Source organism: Clavelina lepadiformis, chromosome 2, assembly GCF_947623445.1.
Source record: "Clavelina lepadiformis chromosome 2, kaClaLepa1.1, whole genome shotgun sequence".
NCBI classification, from domain to species: Eukaryota; Metazoa; Chordata; class Ascidiacea; order Aplousobranchia; family Clavelinidae; genus Clavelina; species Clavelina lepadiformis.
Genome location: NC_135241.1, coordinates 26008413 through 26029601, shown reverse-complemented (window position 1 = coordinate 26029601; position 21189 = coordinate 26008413). Strand labels below are relative to the sequence as shown.

General features: G+C 37.5%; 3 protein-coding genes across 5 annotated transcripts; 1 reads left to right on the top strand and 2 right to left on the bottom strand.

Moving 5' to 3' along the window:
- Positions 1 to 1514: 1514 nt before the first annotated feature.
- LOC143446051 (uncharacterized) lies at positions 1515 to 9572 on the top strand. Its single transcript, XM_076945505.1, has 24 exons — positions 1515 to 1696; positions 1875 to 1967; positions 2189 to 2230; positions 2349 to 2381; positions 2598 to 2634; positions 2759 to 2929; positions 3014 to 3087; positions 3337 to 3438; positions 3694 to 3752; positions 4564 to 4688; positions 4979 to 5076; positions 5404 to 5509; positions 6306 to 6601; positions 6672 to 6924; positions 7021 to 7141; positions 7257 to 7358; positions 7461 to 7510; positions 7608 to 7754; positions 7982 to 8079; positions 8267 to 8490; positions 8557 to 8675; positions 8744 to 8883; positions 8946 to 9084; positions 9176 to 9572. The coding sequence occupies exons 1-24, from the start codon at positions 1586 to 1588 to the stop codon at positions 9259 to 9261; spliced, it is 2826 nt and encodes a 941-aa protein (XP_076801620.1). The 5' UTR covers positions 1515 to 1585; the 3' UTR covers positions 9262 to 9572.
- An 878-nt stretch (positions 9573 to 10450) lies between these two features.
- On the bottom strand, positions 10451 to 13330 carry LOC143446052 (uncharacterized). Of its 2 annotated transcripts, none has more exons than XM_076945507.1 (3): positions 12617 to 13330; positions 12163 to 12269; positions 10451 to 11846 (listed from the first exon to the last, which is right to left on the bottom strand). In XM_076945507.1, the coding sequence occupies exon 3, from the start codon at positions 11686 to 11688 to the stop codon at positions 10957 to 10959; it is 732 nt and encodes a 243-aa protein (XP_076801622.1). In that variant the 5' UTR covers positions 11689 to 11846; positions 12163 to 12269; positions 12617 to 13330; the 3' UTR covers positions 10451 to 10956. The 2 variants fall into 2 exon arrangements, with proteins under 2 accessions (XP_076801622.1, XP_076801623.1); XM_076945508.1 differs by having other exon boundaries at positions 12617 to 13307.
- A 2158-nt stretch (positions 13331 to 15488) lies between these two features.
- On the bottom strand, positions 15489 to 20217 carry LOC143446023 (uncharacterized). Of its 2 annotated transcripts, none has more exons than XM_076945466.1 (13): positions 19545 to 20217; positions 19027 to 19395; positions 18741 to 18929; positions 18335 to 18477; positions 17940 to 18069; positions 17623 to 17742; positions 17429 to 17511; positions 17039 to 17285; positions 16909 to 16938; positions 16746 to 16795; positions 16628 to 16682; positions 16495 to 16541; positions 15489 to 16114 (listed from the first exon to the last, which is right to left on the bottom strand). In XM_076945466.1, the coding sequence occupies exons 1-13, from the start codon at positions 19612 to 19614 to the stop codon at positions 16040 to 16042; spliced, it is 1608 nt and encodes a 535-aa protein (XP_076801581.1). In that variant the 5' UTR covers positions 19615 to 20217; the 3' UTR covers positions 15489 to 16039. The 2 variants fall into 2 exon arrangements, with proteins under 2 accessions (XP_076801581.1, XP_076801582.1); XM_076945467.1 differs by having other exon boundaries at positions 15491 to 16114; positions 17626 to 17742.
- Between the last annotated feature and the right edge of the window lie 972 nt (positions 20218 to 21189).

The following is a 21189-nucleotide window of genomic DNA, read 5'->3' as shown; positions in this document are numbered from 1 at the left end:
GTTATACAGGTCGATTAAAATTAGTTTTGTGCTTTTCACCGTAATTATTTCTTTTCGGATATTATGTCATCCTTATATATACAGATTTAGGCCTAAAAGCTGAAGCTAGCATTTCATTTTACGCTTTGCACTAGGCTTAGCAATGACGAAATAAACAATACGGGTTTATCTTAACTGTGCGTTTTGCTCTTCTATCGATAAAAGCTAGGCTATTCGATGTTGGCCTGTAGCCTATAAAATCACACCACCGGTACAATTAGACCTATACGGCTGTACGCGAGGCCAATAGGCCTAGTGTTAATAAAATTTATTTTTCATTGTTATTTAAAGCAAAATTCCACGTCATGACATATGTATATACTACAGTATGTGCAGTTCATTCCAAATTCAATTAGACCTGTTAAACCACCATGCAGCCATGCCAGCGTAGCGTACTGTTGCTAACTGTTTCACCGAAAATAGGTCATTCACTGTCAGGTTGGGAGAATGGATGCAAACATTGAATTACCTGGGTTTAGTTAAATATGGATCTAAATCTGAAGGAAGAGTTAGATTTAAGCTACCAGTATTAAGCCTATGTTATAATATTTCAGTTAAGTTACAAGAAACTGAAGAAATAGCTTTGAATGTACAATTGTTTTCGGTGAAATAGTCGCAGTCAAATTAAACTAGGGGTCTAGTGCAGAAGTGCACAACCAGATGACGTCACAGTTCGATCTGCTGAGGTCTAGTGTAGAAATGCGTCTTGTGGTTTTGCACTTGACCCAAACTAGGTCACACATGTTGGCATGTCATTAGCCGAGCGCTTGAATTATGAATGGAAAGCATGTAAGTGATAATTTAATCCAGTTGTAAAAACAGGAAAGGCTGTCACCATTTCACCAGAAAAATCATTTCATAACCTCACAACAACACTGTAACCTTTGAAGCAGACCTAACCTAAATGCTTAATGTAGCCTATCTTATAATTTAAATATAACTTTATTTAAACCGTACATCCGTACATAGTTAAACTCCAACTTTTTAATTTTTGCCCAGTCTACTAACCACCTATATTTGACTGCAGTTTACACGACTTAGTTTTGGTGAATAAAGAGTCACTTTCATTGTAAACTCTCGCTTGTAATTATGTTTTAATTTGCATTTTGTGTTTTTGTTTTGAAATGTGATACCGACCAATAATTTTTAGTATGTTTGAGTTTGCGCTCCCATATGAAGGTTGAGTAAAAATGTCACCTCAACACTCCTACCCATCCAAGCCTTCATGTGGGAATGCAAAAGTTTAACAGACTCAGATTAATTTGTTTTTATGATTGTGGTCGACTATAAAGACCATCTCCTTCAGCAATTCATCAGTTTTGTGTATCTGTCTGATTTATAGCTAATTGATTGTGTTGGTCGTGTAGTTCTAGTTGTCGTTGTAGCAGATTGTCCGTAATATTATCCATAAATATATGTAGATGTGTTTTTTGAGCAACTAGTAAAATTTTTGAAACCGTTTATTTTGTAGAATGACCGGACAATGTTGCAAACAGCAATGTAAATATTTAAATTATTTATAAGTTAATAATCTTTACCTGCAAACATGACGTACAGAGACCTGAATGTGGGAAGTGTGGGAGATTTTCAGTACTCCATGTCTGATCTGCTTGGCCATGGAGCTTATGGCCTTGTCTATAAAGGTCATCATAAACGGGTAAGTCAATTTGTTCTGACATTCTCACTGTATTGATAAAGATCACATTAAGCTTTATAAGTGGTGACATTTAAACCGTACCTTGATTGACATAATTGATTGACATAATAATAATGTTCATAAAATACAAAATATTTGCACACACAACAAATCCCTTGCAAAGTCTATTTTGTATCAGAAAAAAGAGCAAATTGTGGCGATCAAATGCATCGACAAGAAGAAAGTGGGAAGAGCTCAAACACTCTTGGACAAGGAAATCAAAATTTTAAAAGTACGACTTGTCATTATTTTGTTGTCAATATTTAGCGCTAGTAAATGGGTTGTATGCTTCATAGCCAGTTGTCAGTGCAGTCCACATTGGCAAATACTTAAAACAATTTGCATTGTAATTTTCCATGACCCCATTTGTTGACATTATCATGTCAAATCACAGGTGATGTAGTCACGCATAATGATGCATACACTCTATATAAGCTTGTTAACTGTTTACAGGAACTACAACACAGGAACATAGTCCAACTATATGAATGCAAGGTGAGGTTTTATATGAAGACACATATACATGTGCTTAAAGTTCCATTTTACATCTCCATAAACATTTACACTTGGTTTTGTAAAATGCTCAATAACAATTGTTTTATGTTTTGTTCAGGAAACTGCAAAAACGGTCTTCCTTGTGTTAGAGGTATAATGTAATTACGTAATGTTGACATAGCGTTATATCTAATTATAGTAATTACCAAATACCACCGGCTGTATATGTTGTGCTGTGTATTTAAATATTGGTAGACATTGTTGCAATATAACATTTGATTTATTGGTGTCGTCGCCCTCATATGAATGACATCTGTTGTGACACGTCGAACATATTTGTCATAATGAAATATTTATTGTCTTTCAGTATTGCAATGGAGGCGATTTTGCTGACTATCTCCAGTGTAAGTTATTTGAATATTTACAAAACATGATTTCTCACCGGTTTCGCCGTAAATGACAAATTGGCTTTTGCAGCTGTGGCACCAGCTACTGAATGAGTGATCTTCTTGTTTACATGCATTGCAGCAAAGGGCACACTCAGTGAAGACACAATTCGAATTTTTCTTCGGCAAATTGCAGCAGCCATGAAAGTGCTCCATTCAAAAGGAATCGTTCATCGAGATCTGAAACCTCAGAATCTTTTGCTCTCACACAAAACAGCAAACCCAAAACCACAAGAAATAACTGTCAAAATAGGTAACTTTGCTCATCCTGGTCCAGCATCACGCCGAGGTTTGCAAGCGAGTTTATCTGAGTTCACTTTGAAACTTTTTATTTCAGCTGATTTTGGTTTTGCACGATATCTTCAAGGCAACATGATGGCCGCGACGTTATGTGGTTCGCCGATGTACATGGTAATTAAACTGACAACTTGCTGTCATGAATACTTGTCATAATGAGAGTACATTGAGTAATTGCTGGCGCAGATGTGTAAACTGCCTTGTTTACGTGACTATGCAGCTGTACTGTGTGCAAACACATGCTGTGAATAATTACTTTTCATTTCCTTCATATTTGCTCGTTTTCTGATCCATTTCCTGTTCTACTTTCTCTTTGTTGTGTCCTTTATGTTGTAATAACAGCAATTTGCTTTGATCTTGCAGGCGCCTGAAGTGATTATGTCACAGCATTATGACGCAAAAGCAGATTTATGGAGCATAGGAGTCTTTTTGTATCAGTGCTTAGTGGGCAGAGCTCCTTTCCAGGTGATTGTGATTTTATTCTAACAAGCTGCTTGACATTAATATGATTACAATGTAGAGTATGCGCAATGTACATGCTTCGATTTAGAATCTTTTGCCAACATGTTGTCAATTTTTCCTTTTCTCTGAACTTGCAGTTACTAATATAATCGAACGATAAAGTGCATTTTTCTCTTTTTTTGAAACGCTGTAAATATTTAAAATTTATTTTGGTATCATCTCATTCTGACCTGGTTGTTTTTATAAATTTTGTTACAGGCAAAGACTCCTCATGAATTGCGACATTTTTATGAAAGGAATCGAAAAATTTCTCCAAAGTGAGTAAAAGTTTCTTAAATTTGACTATTTTGCAAGATATCGCTTCGAGCTATCATTTGTTTATTTTCATAACAAACCTTGTCCAACGTGTCTTTTCCAGTGATCAACTTGTTCAATTTATCATTTGCTCAGTTTTCAACTTACTTTAAAGCAGAGTCACCATCGACTAAGTACAACCATTTGCAACATGAAAAACATTAAGCTTTGCTTAGTTGATAAAATGAGTGATAAAAGGTTTTTTAAATTACTTCGGTGGTTTGCAATAGTTAAAATAATTAATCAGTCTAATACACTACGGTTTGGTCGCTTTCAGCAAACATTCACTTTAATTGATTGCTTCCTACATATTATTGCATCATGTGCATGTCATAATTGAAAGTTCCACCTACAGGGGATTTGTTCGATGATATTTTTGCCTCTGTCCTACTCAGTTACTTCAAACTGATCATTCTACTGGCGGCAGCAAGTTTAGTTTTTATCTTGTGGTCAACGTAGAAACCCAGAAAAGGTCGAGATGGCAATTCTGTTTAATAGAAATTATCAAATTTTTTTTTACAGAATTAAATTTTTACTTTTTAAACAATTTTAAAAGCTCACGTTGCGTTGTACTTCGACAAGCAAGTTAAAGGAGTTATTCACTTGCTATGTAAGCTTAAGATATACTCTCGTATAGATTAGGATGGGTGGCTACTTCCGTTTGGAAGCTTCCAGTTCCAACTTTTAAGTTTTGCAATTAAACTTGAAATATACATCACAACAACTGCTATGATGTCAAAATACTAGATGTTGTAATCATTAACTTTTTGGCAGAATTCCGCATGGTACTTCCCCTGACTTAGTAGACTTGTTGCTCAAGTTGTTGATACAGAATTGCAAGGACAGAATAACCTTCAAAGGATTCTTCAACCATAAATTCCTGGCAGCAGGAGCCATGTGTAAGATAATTAATTACTTATTTTAATTATTGGTTAAGCTTGGTACCAGTTGTGTCCGTCATGAACATGACTTGTACCTGGCTTAATAGTGAATGCTTGTGTTATATTGTCTATTATTATTACTGCTGCTTGTAAGTTTGTTTATAAAGCAGTTAATACTTAATCGCTTCTGTTTACCTGTGATTATGACATCACTATGTGTGTTTATTTCCTGTCATGCACCAAGTCATTCTTTGTCTATTACGTCACTAGTGATTGGATGATGTCACAATAGAATTTTGTTGTTTCAGCTTCGCCGGTCCCAGTGCCCAGACACCATTTTGACTATGACACAACAAGTCCATTGTCAAGCAACAACTCCGACCCTCGCTTCGTCATCCCACCAAAGGTCGGCATCATACGAGTCAATAGAAATGCTCAGGCAAATGACAGATTGTTCAAACATGTTTTGTAAAAAAGAAAATTATTAACAGCCTTGGAAACAGTTAATAAAAATATCTCAGCACAATGTTTGTTCTGAAATAGGCGCCTGCTGTTCTTATTTTTATAACTGCATCTATCAAAGTTGCAATTAACTTTAAGGCAAGCAACCCTGCCAAGTATTGACATTACAACAGTACAGTGGTACAATTTATTCATCACCAGTATTATATTTTCCTTCCACTGTTTGTGATAATATGCAGCTACGTTTGTTTATTTAACGACATTTATTCAGGACACAGCATCAGAAGGCTCACCCCTCACGATGTCGCTAGCGAGCTCTCCAGAATTGAGTAAAGATTCCGAAGAATTCGTCTTTGTGTCACATCCAAGCTCATCACGTAAGATATTCCGCGCTGAGTAATAATTTGTGGGGAAAAGCTCAAACTTTTGTTGCTTTTTAAATCTGTTCAGTTGTTTTTCTCTTTGTTGTTCATGAAAGTAGTGGCTTCAGTTTTATGACTGTACCAATACTTCAGCTGGAATATTGAATGAACATCTGCTGCTGGTAAATGCCATTAACCCAGTAAAGTGCGTTGGGTCAACAATGGCGTCAGCGGCAGACCAGCTGATTTCATTGTTGCATTGTTACATAACTATCGCTGAAAGGTCGAGTAATTTGATACCCACTCACCTCTCTGGCTGAAGTTCTTTGTTTGAAATGAACTCGTTCAACAACTTTTGTGGAAACTCCAAGCTGAGAGCACTTCTGTCCTGGACAGTTGTTATTCTGCGGCATTTTGAATCTACTTATTTGCCACAACCTTTTAAATTCACTACGCACACAAATTTGTAGATGGGATTGTGACTTGTAGAAATGATTGAGAAATAGGAAATAATTGTTTTAAGCTTTTCGTGAAAATTTAAACCAACTATTTTTATTCCAGAGACGAATTAATTAATTTGACATTTTTCTACTTTTTTTTTATCAGCCTGTTTTGATTATTGGTTGTTGGCTTTCAAGATCAATTTTTTAGCTGTAGAAATCGTCATCACTATTCACCTTGGATATAATGATGTTATTCTGCCAAACTTTGCTCCTATGTCTGTTCATGTTTGCTTGTTAACAACCTGCCATTGTGGTGGCATTGCAGTTGGTCGTAAACACGGAGCTTCAATTCAACTTTTATTTTTCAGCCGACAACTTACATCAACAGGAGCAGAAAAAAAGCTCGAACAAGCAACATAGAAATCATAATCCCCGTAGTCCCAAGAACCACAACAATAATTCGGGCCGCAACAGCTCTCATGGTGCCACCAAGAGGTCAAGTTCGCCAGTGTTGTCGTACACACGAAAGAGCAGCCACAGATCTCGAAGTCGGAAGCCTTCTCACAACGGGGGATCCCCCGTTGTTCTCTACTCATTCTCGTCACAAGGTGGCTCTCCTAAGCCAACCCAACCTTCCCCCTCGCCCATCCCAGTTCCCACTCAGGTACGTGTGGCTTGTGACATCACAATGCTAATTGTTACATCTCTAATCAATCACATGGCTTCGATTTCAGATTGAAAATTATGTAAAAATGGAACGGCAACACTCCTTGTCAAGTTGTGGGACTCCGTCTCCTAGCAACAGTGAAGCCAGATCGAAAAACTCCACCTCAACTGACGGGGGTTCCCCTGTGTATTCAGGGACTTTACCAAGTACCCCGTCACCCCGTCAGGATTGTTCACCCCACACAATGCGAAGAACTCGGAAGATGTCCGGGGTTCTGAAAGCGGCCGAGTTTGATGCGATACCTGAGGACCCCAAAAATGGTCAGTTTTTCCTGTCACTCATGTCAAATTAAACGAAGCTGCCATGGAAATGAAATTTTTAGCGTCAAGCGAATATGAACTTTTCATGTTTTGTAGGAACAGTTGGGAAAGTGACGGCTTCTCGTCGCAGCAGAACATCGGAGTCTTCAGCGATGAGCAAAGCACAAACTGTCCCGGATCTTGTCCGGCATGGAAGGCAACATGACACGATCAACAGGTGATGTGGCTCCCTCGTTTCTTCATTCAGTGTCACTTGCCTGTCTATTTTCATGATTATGTCATAGGTTGATGCATTATTGCATCACACAAGGTTTATTTTTCATAATTGTTAGATGCCAGAGCTACAGCAAACTTTCCGAGCAAGTTGTTCGGATGCTTTTCCAGAACAAGCAGCAGAACTTGATGGCAGCAGCTTCCACAGAATTTAGAACCGAGTAATTAAAACAGCAAATTGTGTGCTCTGTTGTAAATGAATTTCAACTTGATTATTTTCCAATGATAGAATTGTTCAAACATTATTCATGAACATTTTTTAGCCTAACAACTGCCCTGGCACAAGATTTGTGTAAACCAGCTCCCACGAAAGGTCAGTCATTTGTTTGGTGCAAGACGGAGTAGATTGATTTCTTTTTCGTGTGACTCAACTTCACGTTTCCATGACAACCTCATTGTTTAATCATCAGACTCGCTGTCGACTCCTCCCAACTCTCCGATGGATAGGAAGGATCTTCTGAGGTACAACGACCGCAAGAACCTCCTGTGGACTCCCCCCTCCTTCCAACCCAGCCTCACCCAGCAAGCCAAGCAATTTATTGTCAATTCACCCTCCGGTGAGAATTTTTCTACATCTATGAGTTGTGTTGTCATTCTATCAGTCACGTGTCACTCTCTCTTGCGTTTTTATGGAGCACGTTTTACGTTTTGTAGTGGTTTGCATAAATTTGCTAAAACTGATGTGAAATTATACAAACAGACGCACACTGATACATTGTCAAGTGTATGCGAGTATTTGCAGTTTGTTTGAACTAAACCACATGAACGTGTGTGCTTTGTGCAGGTGGAAGGACTATGGACGGCTTCAGGATTGGTTTTGAGGACAAATCTTCGAGCGTTGATCGTCCATCTCATCAATTTCAGAGATATGTCTCCCCCCTGGTCAGTTCAAGTTGATTTGTCTGACCTTGAACCTCAACTTGTAGCAGCATTTTTTGGATTGTTTAGCTCCATTGGGTTGAAATGTCCTGAGCTTAATTGTCTGACCCCTGAATTGTTCGTGCGATGCAAATCGTTATGCAAAAATGTGTTTTATGTCAATGTTTCTTCAAAGATTGCATTTTTTCAGATGACGTCTTCCGAGGAGTCCTTGGTTGGATCGATGGAGGTCACCGAACAAATCCTCCGCTTCCACATCCAGTTCTCGGATGCGATAGACGAGATCGCCAAAGAGCACGTTCTTCCTCTCGGCTCCGAGCTGATGTCAAGAACGTTCCTCTCTCAATCGATGGCGCAACATCAGCAAGACACCTTCGCATCCGATCCGCTCCACAACGTCACGAGCAAGCAGAGGTTGGTGTCTTATTTCACTTATAAGATGTCGTTGTGATGACGTTTTAATGAGCTCGGACTGCGCAGGCAAGTGGAGCAAGTCCTCCTCTACCTCCGATCTCTCCAGCTCCTCGCAACCCTCCTCCACACCATCCGCAACAAAGTGAGGACCGCACAAATCCTCCTCAATCAGGATGCGAAGAATTGTGAGTTGACGCGCAATTATAACGACACCTCGTGGTGGCAACATTATTTATAAGATGTCTATTGCCAGTGGTACTCGAAGTGAACAAGAGGTACAAAGCCCATTGCGAGAGATGCCAGGAAGCGAGGTCAAAATGCGACATCGAGTCACTCAAAGAGAAGAGTTTCAAGTCCGCCGATCGACTCATCTATTATTACGCAGTACATGACGTAAGCGCGCTTTTTTCTTGTATTGCCGTGATTGTGACGTCACTATGCAACATTGTGTTTAGTGTCGGACGGCGGCGTTGGACGAGATGGTCGAGGGCACTGTGCAGCATTGCATGAAGCGATATCACCGATCGATGATTCTCCTCGAAGGAATCTCCATGGTTGCCATTGACAACCACGACAAGACGCGATTGGACAAATGTGAGTCTGCCTACAGGTTCAAATAAGTTTATGTCATTTTCATCGTTCGTTGATCGACGTTTAAATTATCGTTCGTGCTTGACCCGCGCAGACAAAGCCAGCATCGAAAACCGCCTCGAGCATCTGCAGAAGATATGGAATCCCGCCAAAAGATCACCGCCAAAGACGTCATTGTGAACTCGTCTGACCTTGAATTGCACTATTTTTTAAACTTGCGCAGATTGTTTATTTTCCTGGGAAAGCTTGCCTCCTATTTTGTACCAAATCTTGTCGGTCTCTGTTGTTCTTCGTGAACTGTGCTTGGTTGGTTGTTTCTTCATAATCGTTTCTTGTTTTGTCCCATCGTCTACCTGACGTAGCTCGTCTGTTTATAGAATTCGGCTTCGTCATCAATTATGACGTATTTCATGTGATATTGTCACTTGTTGTCTCTTTTCCTTACATGGTCGTTTTCACTTTTTCTTCGCAATACACCATCAGCGACCTTATATTTGTGCTTCGGATGTCGCCGACCTTGCAAAGCAGGAAGTTCGCTTCAGAACGTGGTCAAGGGATGCTCACAAGTATCTAGACGCGCGTAATTGCGTCTGCTTTGAGCTCGGTGTCGAAGCTGTAAGTGAATCGGACTCGACACGATGCCCACCGTGTTCGATACCCGGTGACGCCACCGTCTTGACCTGAGCATCCACGCAAAGATGATTTGAAACCTTCTGTGGCAAGATCGAAGTTGGGCCAGAAATAATGCTCTGGTAGGTGTAACCATGGCAGCAGCAAAACACACTTAAACCAAATTCATCCTGGGAAAGAAATCAGAATTGCTTACAACTTGTGCAATAGCCCGTGTCATAAATATTTTTTCCTTGGTTTCGTACCATTAATTGTATCCAAAGCTGTGAAACTGCAACTATTGAGTCATTTCAGTCAATTGCAAATCGTCAATTTTCTTTTTATAGCAATAATGTTACATTTTGTGTGACGTCAAACGGCAACGCCAGCACACAAAAGCACTTACTGCTATATTAGATTGTGACGTTGTTTGTGATTTTTGCAATAAATCGCTCTCTCAGATCTTTCTGTAACATTAAATCTACCTCGAATAGAAACATTTGCATACAAGAATGCGATTGCCAATATTAAACTCGTCAAGCACGTTGTTTGCTCAAGGTTTAGTCATTCTACTTACATTCTGTTCATCGTTGTTGTACATATTTGCTACACACATTTGTATCTTTGTTATTTTCACTTTACTGCTTTGCACTGGTCGAGACGATAAAAATGTGGCAAATAAGACATTCCTTGTCAACAATTTGATACGATTCACGTGATCCCCTTTCATAAAGAGTTTATTTCATAAACATTTACAAAATTGTTTAATATTACATTTTATTAATCACGAAAGTGTCTCTCAATCGAATATTTTTGGGCGTAGGCTAATCAATGAAATCAACAGCATTAAGGGCAACAATATATACAAATTTATAACCAGAAATATACAAATTTAAAGACAATCTTCTGTATTCATCATCAGTAAAATCATTGAGTTAAACAATTGGTTTCAATTCTGTAGCATAATAGACAAGTCAATGAAATCAAATTGAGGGAATCTTTCAGCAAAGTAAATCATTTATTTATGGCATTTTATTGTATAGTATTCACTGCAACCAATTATCCCCAACCGCCTTATTAAGCACAAATTTGCAAGTGTATGAAAAAGTTTTAAGCTATTCTCCAAGAATAAAGAGTTGCAGCACTTAACCTTCGCTCACTGGTGGGGAATCATTTAAGAGTTATGAGACAAATTTTACAAAAACAATGCGATTTTTTATCTTCGTTAAATCAACACGAAACATTGCAGTTTGCTGTTTCAAATAATTAATAATTATCAATACGTTCTTGCAACCAATAAACCCATTCTTTCCTCAAAGACTCACTCATATCTTGGGCAACCTTAAAGATGTTTATGGCATTTGTTTCGTATTTTCTTGGGTCTTGTTTAAGTTCACGTTTGACGTCACTCATCAAGTTATTCAACCAACCAGCTACGCGAAAATGTTTAGCGTCATACTTTTCCAAATGATTTAAAGCTTGTGAACACGTTGTATTTACCTCGTCGACATCATTGATATTGTAAAAGTTCCAAGCGATGTAATACATCCCCCACGCCTCCATCACAGCTTTTATCTGAGTATTTGCTGTTGCCACTGCCCTTATTTGTTGCAACAGGTCGCGTAATTTTGGTATAACATATTCTTTTATCTTTTTCTCGGTGTACAATTTTGGCTCCTTAAGTTTTATCGCGTTTCCTATTTCACTGGCAAGCACAGCGCATTTTTCTAGTTTCCTCAGCTGATCAAGAGGATTTTCAAAATTTGTGCAAAATTTAGCGGCCCAAGAAATAATTTTCAGAGCAGCTTGGTATTCAGATTTAGAAGTGAAAGCGCCAATGATTAGAACCAAAAGATCAAAGATCAAAGACACCTCTGAGCTGGGAACGTCACAACCAACCACAGCATCCACATCAGCAAGACGCTCAGCGCAGATCAACGCTTTCTCGATCTCATGATTGTCCAAATGCGACTTCAAACCCAACACTTTTTCTTTCATGTCTGCTGTAGTGTAAGATAACAACAAACTTTCATGTTGGTTTTTACAAAAGTTATGAATTTTTTTAGTTAGAGTAGAAATGCTTTTAAATTTTGCACGAACCGATTTTGAAGTTGGATGTTTCTGTTACTGAGGGGGATTCCACAGCATCAAAAATACTGAAAAATAGTTTTTCTCAGTATGTGCAGTTTACCTTGAATTAATGTCTATCGGATTCGGTGATAAACAGTTAAATTCGGGTTAATTTCCAATAAATCATCTGCGTTAAAGTGCACCAACAAGCTTTTGTCATGGAACATATTTAACTATTCCCGGTGAAAAGAGTCATAAAAATGATCACTAGAACGAATATAAGCGCTTTATACAAGAACTCTTTCATCATTCCAGCACTTTGTAAATAATTCTATGACGCAACAGATATTATTTGTTCCAATTCCAAACATTACAGTAGAGAGTCATATAACAAGATTTAACCTGGCCAATGTAGCAACGACGTCATGTTCAATTTCCCTGGAGATCTTGAAACTATTTTTTCTTGCAGAACCATCAGGAATCTGGAAATTGGTGAAACGTAACGGCAGCTGCAAAGCAACAGATATATTACATAATATTTCATGATATTTAACACTATTCAAAGCAGATTTTAACTTGATCTTGGCTCGAGATTATCTCAATCCACGAAATAACAATTTTATCGGCGTTCTACTTCAGTTTATTCAACTTATTCAATAAATTCTGGAAAACTAATTCAATTTTTCAAACAAACACAAAAATGTCGCAATAATTTTGAAAATAAAGTTTTGCGTTTACTTTTGTAAATTTGTGCTCTATTGCTATTATTGTTGTATTTATGTGCGCTGTGATTATTTCAGCGCACTTTGAATTATATGGAGGCAGTCACTGTCGTAGCAAGAATGTCAAGATTTACCTCTGCTGACTCGTCAAGATTTTCAACAACTTGTTGTGATTCTGTTGAAATTTGAGAAAATTCTTCGTCAGAGATCGTGATTACTCCGAACTCGCTTAAGCGAAGCGAATCCACTGACGAAATCTTTCCTTGAAGTCGGCGTAGAAGCACTCCTGACAATATATCTTCCAAAAACCTTTTGTTTTCTTCCTCACCTTTCACCAGCATTTCAAAACGAAGGCAATGGTTGAAGGCACGAAACAAGCTAAGGCCAGAATATGCCGCAAAAGAACAAGCTGCGACGAAAACCAATCCACGTAAACCATCGACCGGCCCTTCGTAGTTTACTTCAACGCCATAAAACTTAACATTGAGCTTAGCCTGTTCTGGAAGGCCAGTGCCCGGCTGTTGCCGTGGATTGTCCCGAGGTGCTCGATCCATGTCGACTTCAACTCTTCGTGCGCTGATATATTGAAAGCAGCAGCCGCAGACTGAGGTGGGATGAAGCCGTCGCTGGTTAAAGTGAAATGTAATGCGTGGTTAATCATTAGCTGTAGGCAAGCATTGTTATCATTTGAATAAACTCGTCACCATGTTATTTTCAATGTGCAACTTTACAACGAGACATTTAACTCATGCACATAACAACGTCAATAGCTTGCGGCTGCTAACAGTGGCTGAATATACGAAACATTTCAAGTATAAGAGATATTGTTCACACAAAGCTTAGCATTATATCATAATGACTAATATTTAAGAAATAAACCTGTTACCAAAAAGTATCACCAGGATTACCAACTTTTTTCTACACATTCAGGTATAAAATGGGACTACTGCGTGCGGGAATAACGTGTGCCACTTATTGTAGAACTTTTTACGTAATGTAAGCCAGTTTCTGTCATAATATATTAAAGTGGCTTCTCATCAGAACGGAAGCAATTTTAGCAGAAAGATATTTAGACTTTGGTTAAACAAAACCAAGCTTGACGTCATCCAAGTACATCACGTCATTATCTTAAAACGATGCTTGAAGCCTTTAATTTAGTGATTTCTCATCAAGCTTAATGAAGACTAGAAATGTGTTTCATGCTCTGTTGTAAACTTAATGCTTCACCTGCTGTGTAATCTTCTATATTTTGATAATTTGGTTCCCTGCTGGTTAAGCTTCAATTATGTTTTACGCATAAAAGTAATAAACTGACCACTTCTATATCTGAATATTTAATGTCTACTTATGAATAATGGGCAAAAGGTATTCAATCAGCTTTAATATGGGAGACAAACAATTGCTACAATTGAAGGCAATCGCCGTTTATCGAGTCAAGATGATTGATTCTTGCGCAATATTTTCATGTCTCTTGCCTTAAACATAGTTGTACAAAATCATATTCATTTTCGCCACAAATAATAAATATCTTCTTATCAACGCTGTGATTGACAGAAGGTACCCGGGAGGTTTCTTTTAAATTTATCTCCTCGTAAACTTTTTCATTTGACAAATCACAAACGTACAAAACTATTTTTCAGCTAAATGGAAAATGGAGGCAAACAGGTTCAACTCATTGCTTTAATATCTATGACTCTTGTCATCAAACAACATCATCTTTGCACATCAATTCAACATCGCTCATTGCGCTCAAACAGCTGAGATTAACTCTCCCATGTAGCTTGGATTTGTGCTCAAGCATTATTGCAATTCTATAAAATAAAATAGATTTCATGTCAATAATAATGTGTTTAAGGGATAGAAGATGAAACTTCTTGTCTGTGTTGTAAGAAAATAAGATATCCTGACCTTCTCTGTACTATTTCCGGTAGCTCTTAAATATCAGCTTTCATCTGTGCAAAATATTTTTTCAAAAGTCAAAACACCTAGATTTTATCAATAATTATGTTTACTTGTAAAATCATATTCGATGTCACCAAAATGTATCGGAAGGAAGACGAATCTTTCACCTACTGCTGAATCAATGGCTTGGTTTTGTTTGCTGACCATCGTGTCGTAGGCCTGAAAATATAAATGTGTTATAAATGTTAATGTTTGAAGTGTTTTTCTGTAGTTGTTACAACTTGTTACTTGTTATTTCCAGTGCGTGTGATCAATCAACGTGCAGGGGACTTCCCGCAGCGTACCTCAAGTCATCAGCTCAATTAGGTGTTCACCGTTTTTTGCTTCAGTATAATGAGCTTACTACTGGAGCTGTTGAACTGTTAAGAGCTCAGCGTGGCAGCGTATTATCCTCATTCTCAGTTGAATTAAGCTCATGTTAGCTCTTAGTGACTATGTATAGTTCACAACAAACTGAAAGTAGGTAGACAGTTGAGTAATTAAAAGTAAGAACGAACGAACTATTTGGACCATTGTGATAAGATCTTTTTTGCCCTCCACAGATCCAGCAATGTCGCTTGCAGAGCAAGACACTTCAGCGGATGCAGTAGGAGCAAAGCTTGTTGTGCAACTGTTGTCAACAGAAATAACAACAGAACAAACATCGGAACACAACGTCCACATGCACGGTGGCTGCTGATGGCATCGATTGTCACATTTTTACAAGAATTTATTGTTTCTGAAAACGAATCAATCTGATTCAATCTAAAATATACTCTGCTTCTTATTAAACCCTCATCATAAACTATGAATATTTTAAATAAATCGCCTAGATTTAATGGAGCTCTGACAGCATTACAACTTCTGTAGAGTCATGTCTGGTTTACGCACGTGTTTGATATACCAGCTCCTGAATACGAGTGAACTGCAATGCACTTCCTTGTTATGAATAAGGTGATCTATCTTCGCTTATTACAGACTACAACAACTTAAAACGAGTGTACCGATGTTGATTTATTTGTCTTTTTTTGATTATTAGAACTAGCTTTATATAGAGCATAATTAATAGATTATACATTCAATCAATTTATTTGTCTTCACTGAGAAATGATTTCTCATATCAACACGACGTCATATTACGTCAAGCTGGTTGCGTAAATGTTGTTGTCACATAACTGATGGTTAAACAAATGGTCGGTTCTCTCTTAAATCAAGCTCCTGATGATTTCATGGGAGCACAGTATCATAAAGTATCTCAGTCAACTGCAACAGATGTTGCGTGTTGCAACACAACCAGGTCAAGTGATATGGCAACTTTGAAAACGTTCAATCATTAAGGACAACAGTTAAGTTCTGCTCATCAATTCGAGAACAGACGTGTAAAGTTAGTTGTAATTGCTTACGACTGTTCTTATAAGCCATAAGGCATCAACCAAAGTCAATGTTTGGTTCTATTTTTTCTGGGAATAATGACTTAATGGAGAACAAAAGCTACACAATACACAAATTTGGACAGTTTTCAAATTCAATAACATTAAAATAGAAAATCATCAGGTTTTCTACACCAAGTTCCAATGAATACTTCGAGAACACGGCGATACAAGTCCTTGGCTTTATTACATCACAGGCACATACATTGACTTCACGTTTTCCTGCTTTTTTGTAACTCGCATGTCCACGTATTGTTGAGACTGAAACAAAAACTACATTGAACGAAAAGGTTTTTGAAACAATGACAAAACTGCAGCAACAATGGACGACTCCGTTTGAAATACGGTCGTTCATGATTAATTGGTGCAATTATTTAAACTTATTTCAGAGTAGAATCCGTTCAACAAACTTGCTTCAGAAAAAAGCAATTTTCTTTTGATTAAGCGACGGATTCATAAAGGGTTTAAACTTTAAATCGATGTATTTCTTATCTACAAGCTTTGCTCCCAGACGCAATAAGCGACTGGATTTATAATCCGTGAACATATTAAACGGATTCTACTCAAACAAAGTAATGTGTATTTTAAACTAAGAAAATAAACACAAAAAACTTTTTTCACAGTCACTATACAAATTATACCTCATTTTTTAAAGTGCTGACATTTTCATAGATTGAACAGGTGGAACCTGAAATACAGCACTCAACTTAAATAAGCCTACATGTTATCAGCTGTTTCTGGACCTATTTTAGCTTCAATCACGCGAATACTTACCAGCACTTGCGTCATATCTTGGTCCTTGGTTGGCTTTTGGTCTCGCAGTAATATTCTAGAAAATATTTCTTACTCGGAAAATATTCACAAATCATTCAAGTTGACAAAAGAGACTCACCGCACAAATTGAAGGAGCTTGTCTGTTGAAATCGACATATTCGGGTATTTCTGTATCACAAGAAGTCGTTATAATACCACAAGAGCTTACAATTTTCCTTGTACCAGGAATGGTAATATACAAGTAGCCGGTAATCGCATAAAGTATTTAATCCCAACCATACCTCGTGCTTGTATTGGACTTGTGGGTTGGGCTAAAAATGAAAAATCGAGAATTAAAAACAACATTCAGTGCGTCACAAAACTACTTTCAAGACGTCACTGGACAAGTTTTATGACAACAACAAAATTCACCTTCTTGCCTAACTGATGGTTTCTGTTCCGGACTCTTTGTTTGTTTACCACGTGACGTGATCATGTGACATACAACCGCGACAGCGATTGCCAAAAAAATTACGACACCAAATATAGCTGCAAGTATGTCACCAACAGGCATTGCAACGTCACTGTTAACAAGGATCGTAAAATTGACGGAGTGCTGGTATGGAGGAATTGATGAGTTGACGATAATCGTGTAATCTCCTTGATCAGATGACGAAACCTAAAGAAGGAATAAGATTAAGTAAAAGTTTAACTGCACTCGCATTATTTAAATTTTTGTTCCTTAGACGCGATCGGAAATTATTTCGCATACAGTAGATGTATTATTTCAAAGACTTATAAAAGACGTCATGTCTTAATTACCTGTGGTTTGGTGTATACATAAATGTACTCATTCTCGTTAGAGTACAGATGATTATTGAATCCATCATTTATAGCAGGAAGTCCTTTACAAAAAGTTAAAATAACAAATACAATGTTTGCCAACAAAGCTAAAGCTTAACAAAATCGATTGAAATTTATCGCTAGCTACCGACACGACTGTCCACGTAGCTCACCACCATCTCTATGCACCGACATATATTCAAGCAGATCGTTTGAATAGAATTTTACCAAACATTCTTCAGCTTCGTCCACATTCCAAACACATAACGTAGAATTTTTTTGATAAGGTTCATCTGGAATTAACTCTTGTAGTATAAATATAATTACAGCATGCACATTAGTGCGTGGGTGTTTAGTAATAAAGTATAATTAGATAACATCGAGAATTGCATTCTGTTTAACATGCATCTAGTTCTATTTGTCAAACATGCCAACAGAATTGCCTTAAAATATTTGAGATTGATAGCAAACTACCGCATGTTTTTCTCACACAAAGCTTTTAAAATATATGTTGGAGACCGTCCAGTGTTGTTGTATGTTTCTGTATATGGAGTCACGGCCTGACATGATATCGGCTTCATATCATCTTCTTTATGAAGTGTAAATTTGAAAATATTTTCCTAAAATAAAACCAACAATTTTACTTTTGTTTCAAAACGGGAAAAAAATTCGACATATTCGAGATTTGGAAAAATCAAAGTTTACGTTGGTAAATTTTAGCAAACAGTTTCACACTTTCAGCAAACAAATGCGAAACAAACAATATAACGTAACGTTTATTTAACTTAGGTGCATCTAGGTCTAGTTACTTTACAGTAGTTTTCATTTCTTACTCAACGATTGACGTTATTTTAGGTTAGCAGAGGTAATTAAAACGTGGGTAACCTTTGCTGTTTTATATCCAGTCCCATTAAGATAAAAGATTGAATGCTCTCCAGTGGGCTTGATTGATTGATCATAATCACAAGACAATGTAACACTGCCCCCTTCAAAAGTAGTTAGCTTGCCTGATATGTCCACAGAAGGTGCTGAAAATATAAGAGTTGCATCAAGATAAAACATGAAAGGAGCAAAATAAGTACAGTACAAGGTTTAAAGAAACTTTCCATTTGTCAGAATTATAAAGCCAGAAATATGATATCAGTGCACATAGTTTTAAAACTAATACATATCAAACGAAACATGTTATCATCACATTAGAATCAAAATTTGAACTGTGAGGGTTTAGAAATGTAATTAAGTTCACAAAATGTGAATCTGCAACAAACTCAGAAATCTATTTCCTGCTGACCTGTTCCACACCGCAAGTTTTCTTCACCACTCCACTGTGTATTGGCCGAGCAGGAAGTATGAGCGGATGGAACAGAGATTCCATTCGAGTAAAATAAATCTCCTGTCGGGCAACTGAACATTCCAGCGACTTGGTATGTTTGAGATGATGACGTAATCACAACACCATAGGGAAGAGATGATGGACAATCTGTAATCGAAAGATAAAAAATATAGGAAACAGCATAAATTTTAATGCGGGCATTTTACGGTATAATACACAATACACACAAATACTGTTCATGCACCTTTCACTGCTCTTGTAATAGAACCAGGTGTGGTTGCTATTGAGCATCTCACTTCAATGTTTAAATTCCCAACAACAAGTGGTTGAGTGATTTTCAATGTTGTTATTGTGTGATTTGTTCCATCAATTGTTTGTTCAGTGCAAGTGATGCTGTCATATGTGCCTGGAGCTGGAGGCTCACATCCACCAAATACCGCATTGTAAAAAGAAGCACCACTTCCACTGTCCAGTTCTCCTCCATAATACCAAAAACATGAAGCAAAAGACCTAGTTGGTGTTGGAAACTGAGCGGTTACAATGAGGTTGTTGAAACCAGTTGCCAATGGATTGTTTGGAGGATCAGTGCTGATTGTTGTGATTGCTGATATGCCTGAAGAATAAATATCATAGGTCACATGTGAGGATATAATTTGCAAGCTTTTGAGAGTGAAATATAATGAAATGAGGTAAACTTGGTGTCTCTGCAATAAAAAAGTTGAATATCTTCAAAGTTAAAAACCATATTTTTCATTTGTTTACCTGGAACTATCCTGGAATCCCAGCAAAGAATCATCCAAAATACCTCAAGCAAACCACGTCGACGCCTCATCTTTTGGAATTCTTATGTGAAATGTTTTACGTTGTATGCGGTTATCTACATAACATATCCTACAGCAAGGCTCACTTTCGTCATCTAAATACATTTATACCTAAGATGTAACTTAACAACTAACTAGGTTATGCTTCGGTATTTATCTATCTTTCAATGAAAACTTAAAAATTTTAAAGGCATTAGTTTGATAAAGTACTGCTATACCAGGAACTGCAAGATGCAGAAACGCTGAAGTTATTTCCTTGTCAGTGTGTCAAGATAAATATAAACACGACTTCCCGTTGAGTCAGGTGCTCATGTGCAGGCGGTGAATTTCATGCGGTAGCTTTGCAAATATAAAATCAATGCAACTTCTTTTAAACTGAAACTGTAAACTATTTCTGGACTATTTCTCAAAATTATTTCCGAACTCATCACAATCTTGGAAGTAGCATCAAAAGATACCGAACAATCATGCTTTCAACTTGCAAAGAAAAGATACAGAATAAAGCACATAGAGCGCTTTCAACTGTTGGTGTCTGGCATTACTAAAATTATTTGGTGGGATGAAGCTCGTTCAACATGTTGGCCGTGACTGCTCCATTGAGCAACCTTCTACATTAACCTTCTATCTCCTACAACCTAACTACATCACTAGTGGTCTTCAAGATCTCAACAACTATGTCGATCCCTTGACCTCTGACTAACCAACCCGGGGAAGGTTTGTTTCTGCTGTGACGTCAACTTTGAAAATCCCGCCATGAGAATCGATGCCGTCGGCCTCGTTCCACAAATGTGTTTTGATTGGACGCAGCGTGATTTTTAACGAAGTAAGTAATTTATTTTTTATTCTTACTATAATCTTTCATTTTTGTTTAATGACGCAGATTATTTATAATGCAATATTTAACTCACCTGGACCTTCTTGGGTTTAAACGACTGCAATGTGTTGCACACGAACGACGAAAACAAGTTTTCATCTGAAGATCAGTAAAATTTGAAAAACTTACAAAGGATATCAGAGTCAGTGAAAAACAATCTAGATTCCAGAAGCTTAATATCAACTGCTCATACGAAACAACACAGCGGCTCGTCTATCAGAGACCATCGATTGAGCTCTAAGCAAAGTAGAATCATTTACACAATAAAGTGCATCTATTTTGTATACCATGATCTAAAATTTATAACAAAAACAATTTTAAGAGTATCATTACAACAATATTTTGGTTTTGAAGTTGAAATTTGAATGCACACAACGATAACAGCTTTATTTTAGGCAACACCGCGTTTCAAGACCTATATATTTAGAACGTTCCAGTTCATTGATGCAGCACCTTGGTGTCATGAGCAACGGTGAGCTTTTAACATTGGCAAATGAAGCGCAACAGTCAGTTTATCTGCTGCAAATAATATGAATATCAGTTTATGATATTCCTATATAGAGCAGTTTATGCTGCGCAGTAGTGAAAATTAACAGATGAACAGCTGGTGAGATGCCAGCACTATCAGCAAATGACAGCAAATAACTTTTCGCATTACGTGTAAAAGGTTATGATAAGTTCATGATAATATTACGCGAGGTTGCTGCAGACC

What these genes read in the sequence shown, in the direction of transcription:
- LOC143446051 (XM_076945505.1), top strand. Translation starts at nt 1,586, where the DNA reads ATGACGTACAGAGACCTGAATGTGGGAAGTGTGGGAGATTTTCAGTAC. An exon ending in GTGGTTCGCCGATGTACATG is followed by an intron (nt 3,088 to 3,336) that starts GTAATTAAACTG and finishes TTGATCTTGCAG; the next exon opens with GCGCCTGAAGTGATTATGTC. An exon ending in CAATCAGGATGCGAAGAATT is followed by an intron (nt 8,676 to 8,743) that starts GTGAGTTGACGC and finishes GTCTATTGCCAG; the next exon opens with TGGTACTCGAAGTGAACAAG.
- LOC143446052 (XM_076945507.1), bottom strand. Translation starts at nt 11,688, where the DNA reads ATGAAAGAAAAAGTGTTGGGTTTGAAGTCGCATTTGGACAATCATGAG.
- LOC143446023 (XM_076945466.1), bottom strand. Translation starts at nt 19,614, where the DNA reads ATGAGGCGTCGACGTGGTTTGCTTGAGGTATTTTGGATGATTCTTTGC. An exon ending in AAACTTGCGGTGTGGAACAG is followed by an intron (nt 18,478 to 18,740) that starts GTCAGCAGGAAA and finishes TTATATTTTCAG; the next exon opens with CACCTTCTGTGGACATATCA. An exon ending in ATATATTTTAAAAGCTTTGT is followed by an intron (nt 17,743 to 17,939) that starts GTGAGAAAAACA and finishes AGTTAATTCCAG; the next exon opens with ATGAACCTTATCAAAAAAAT.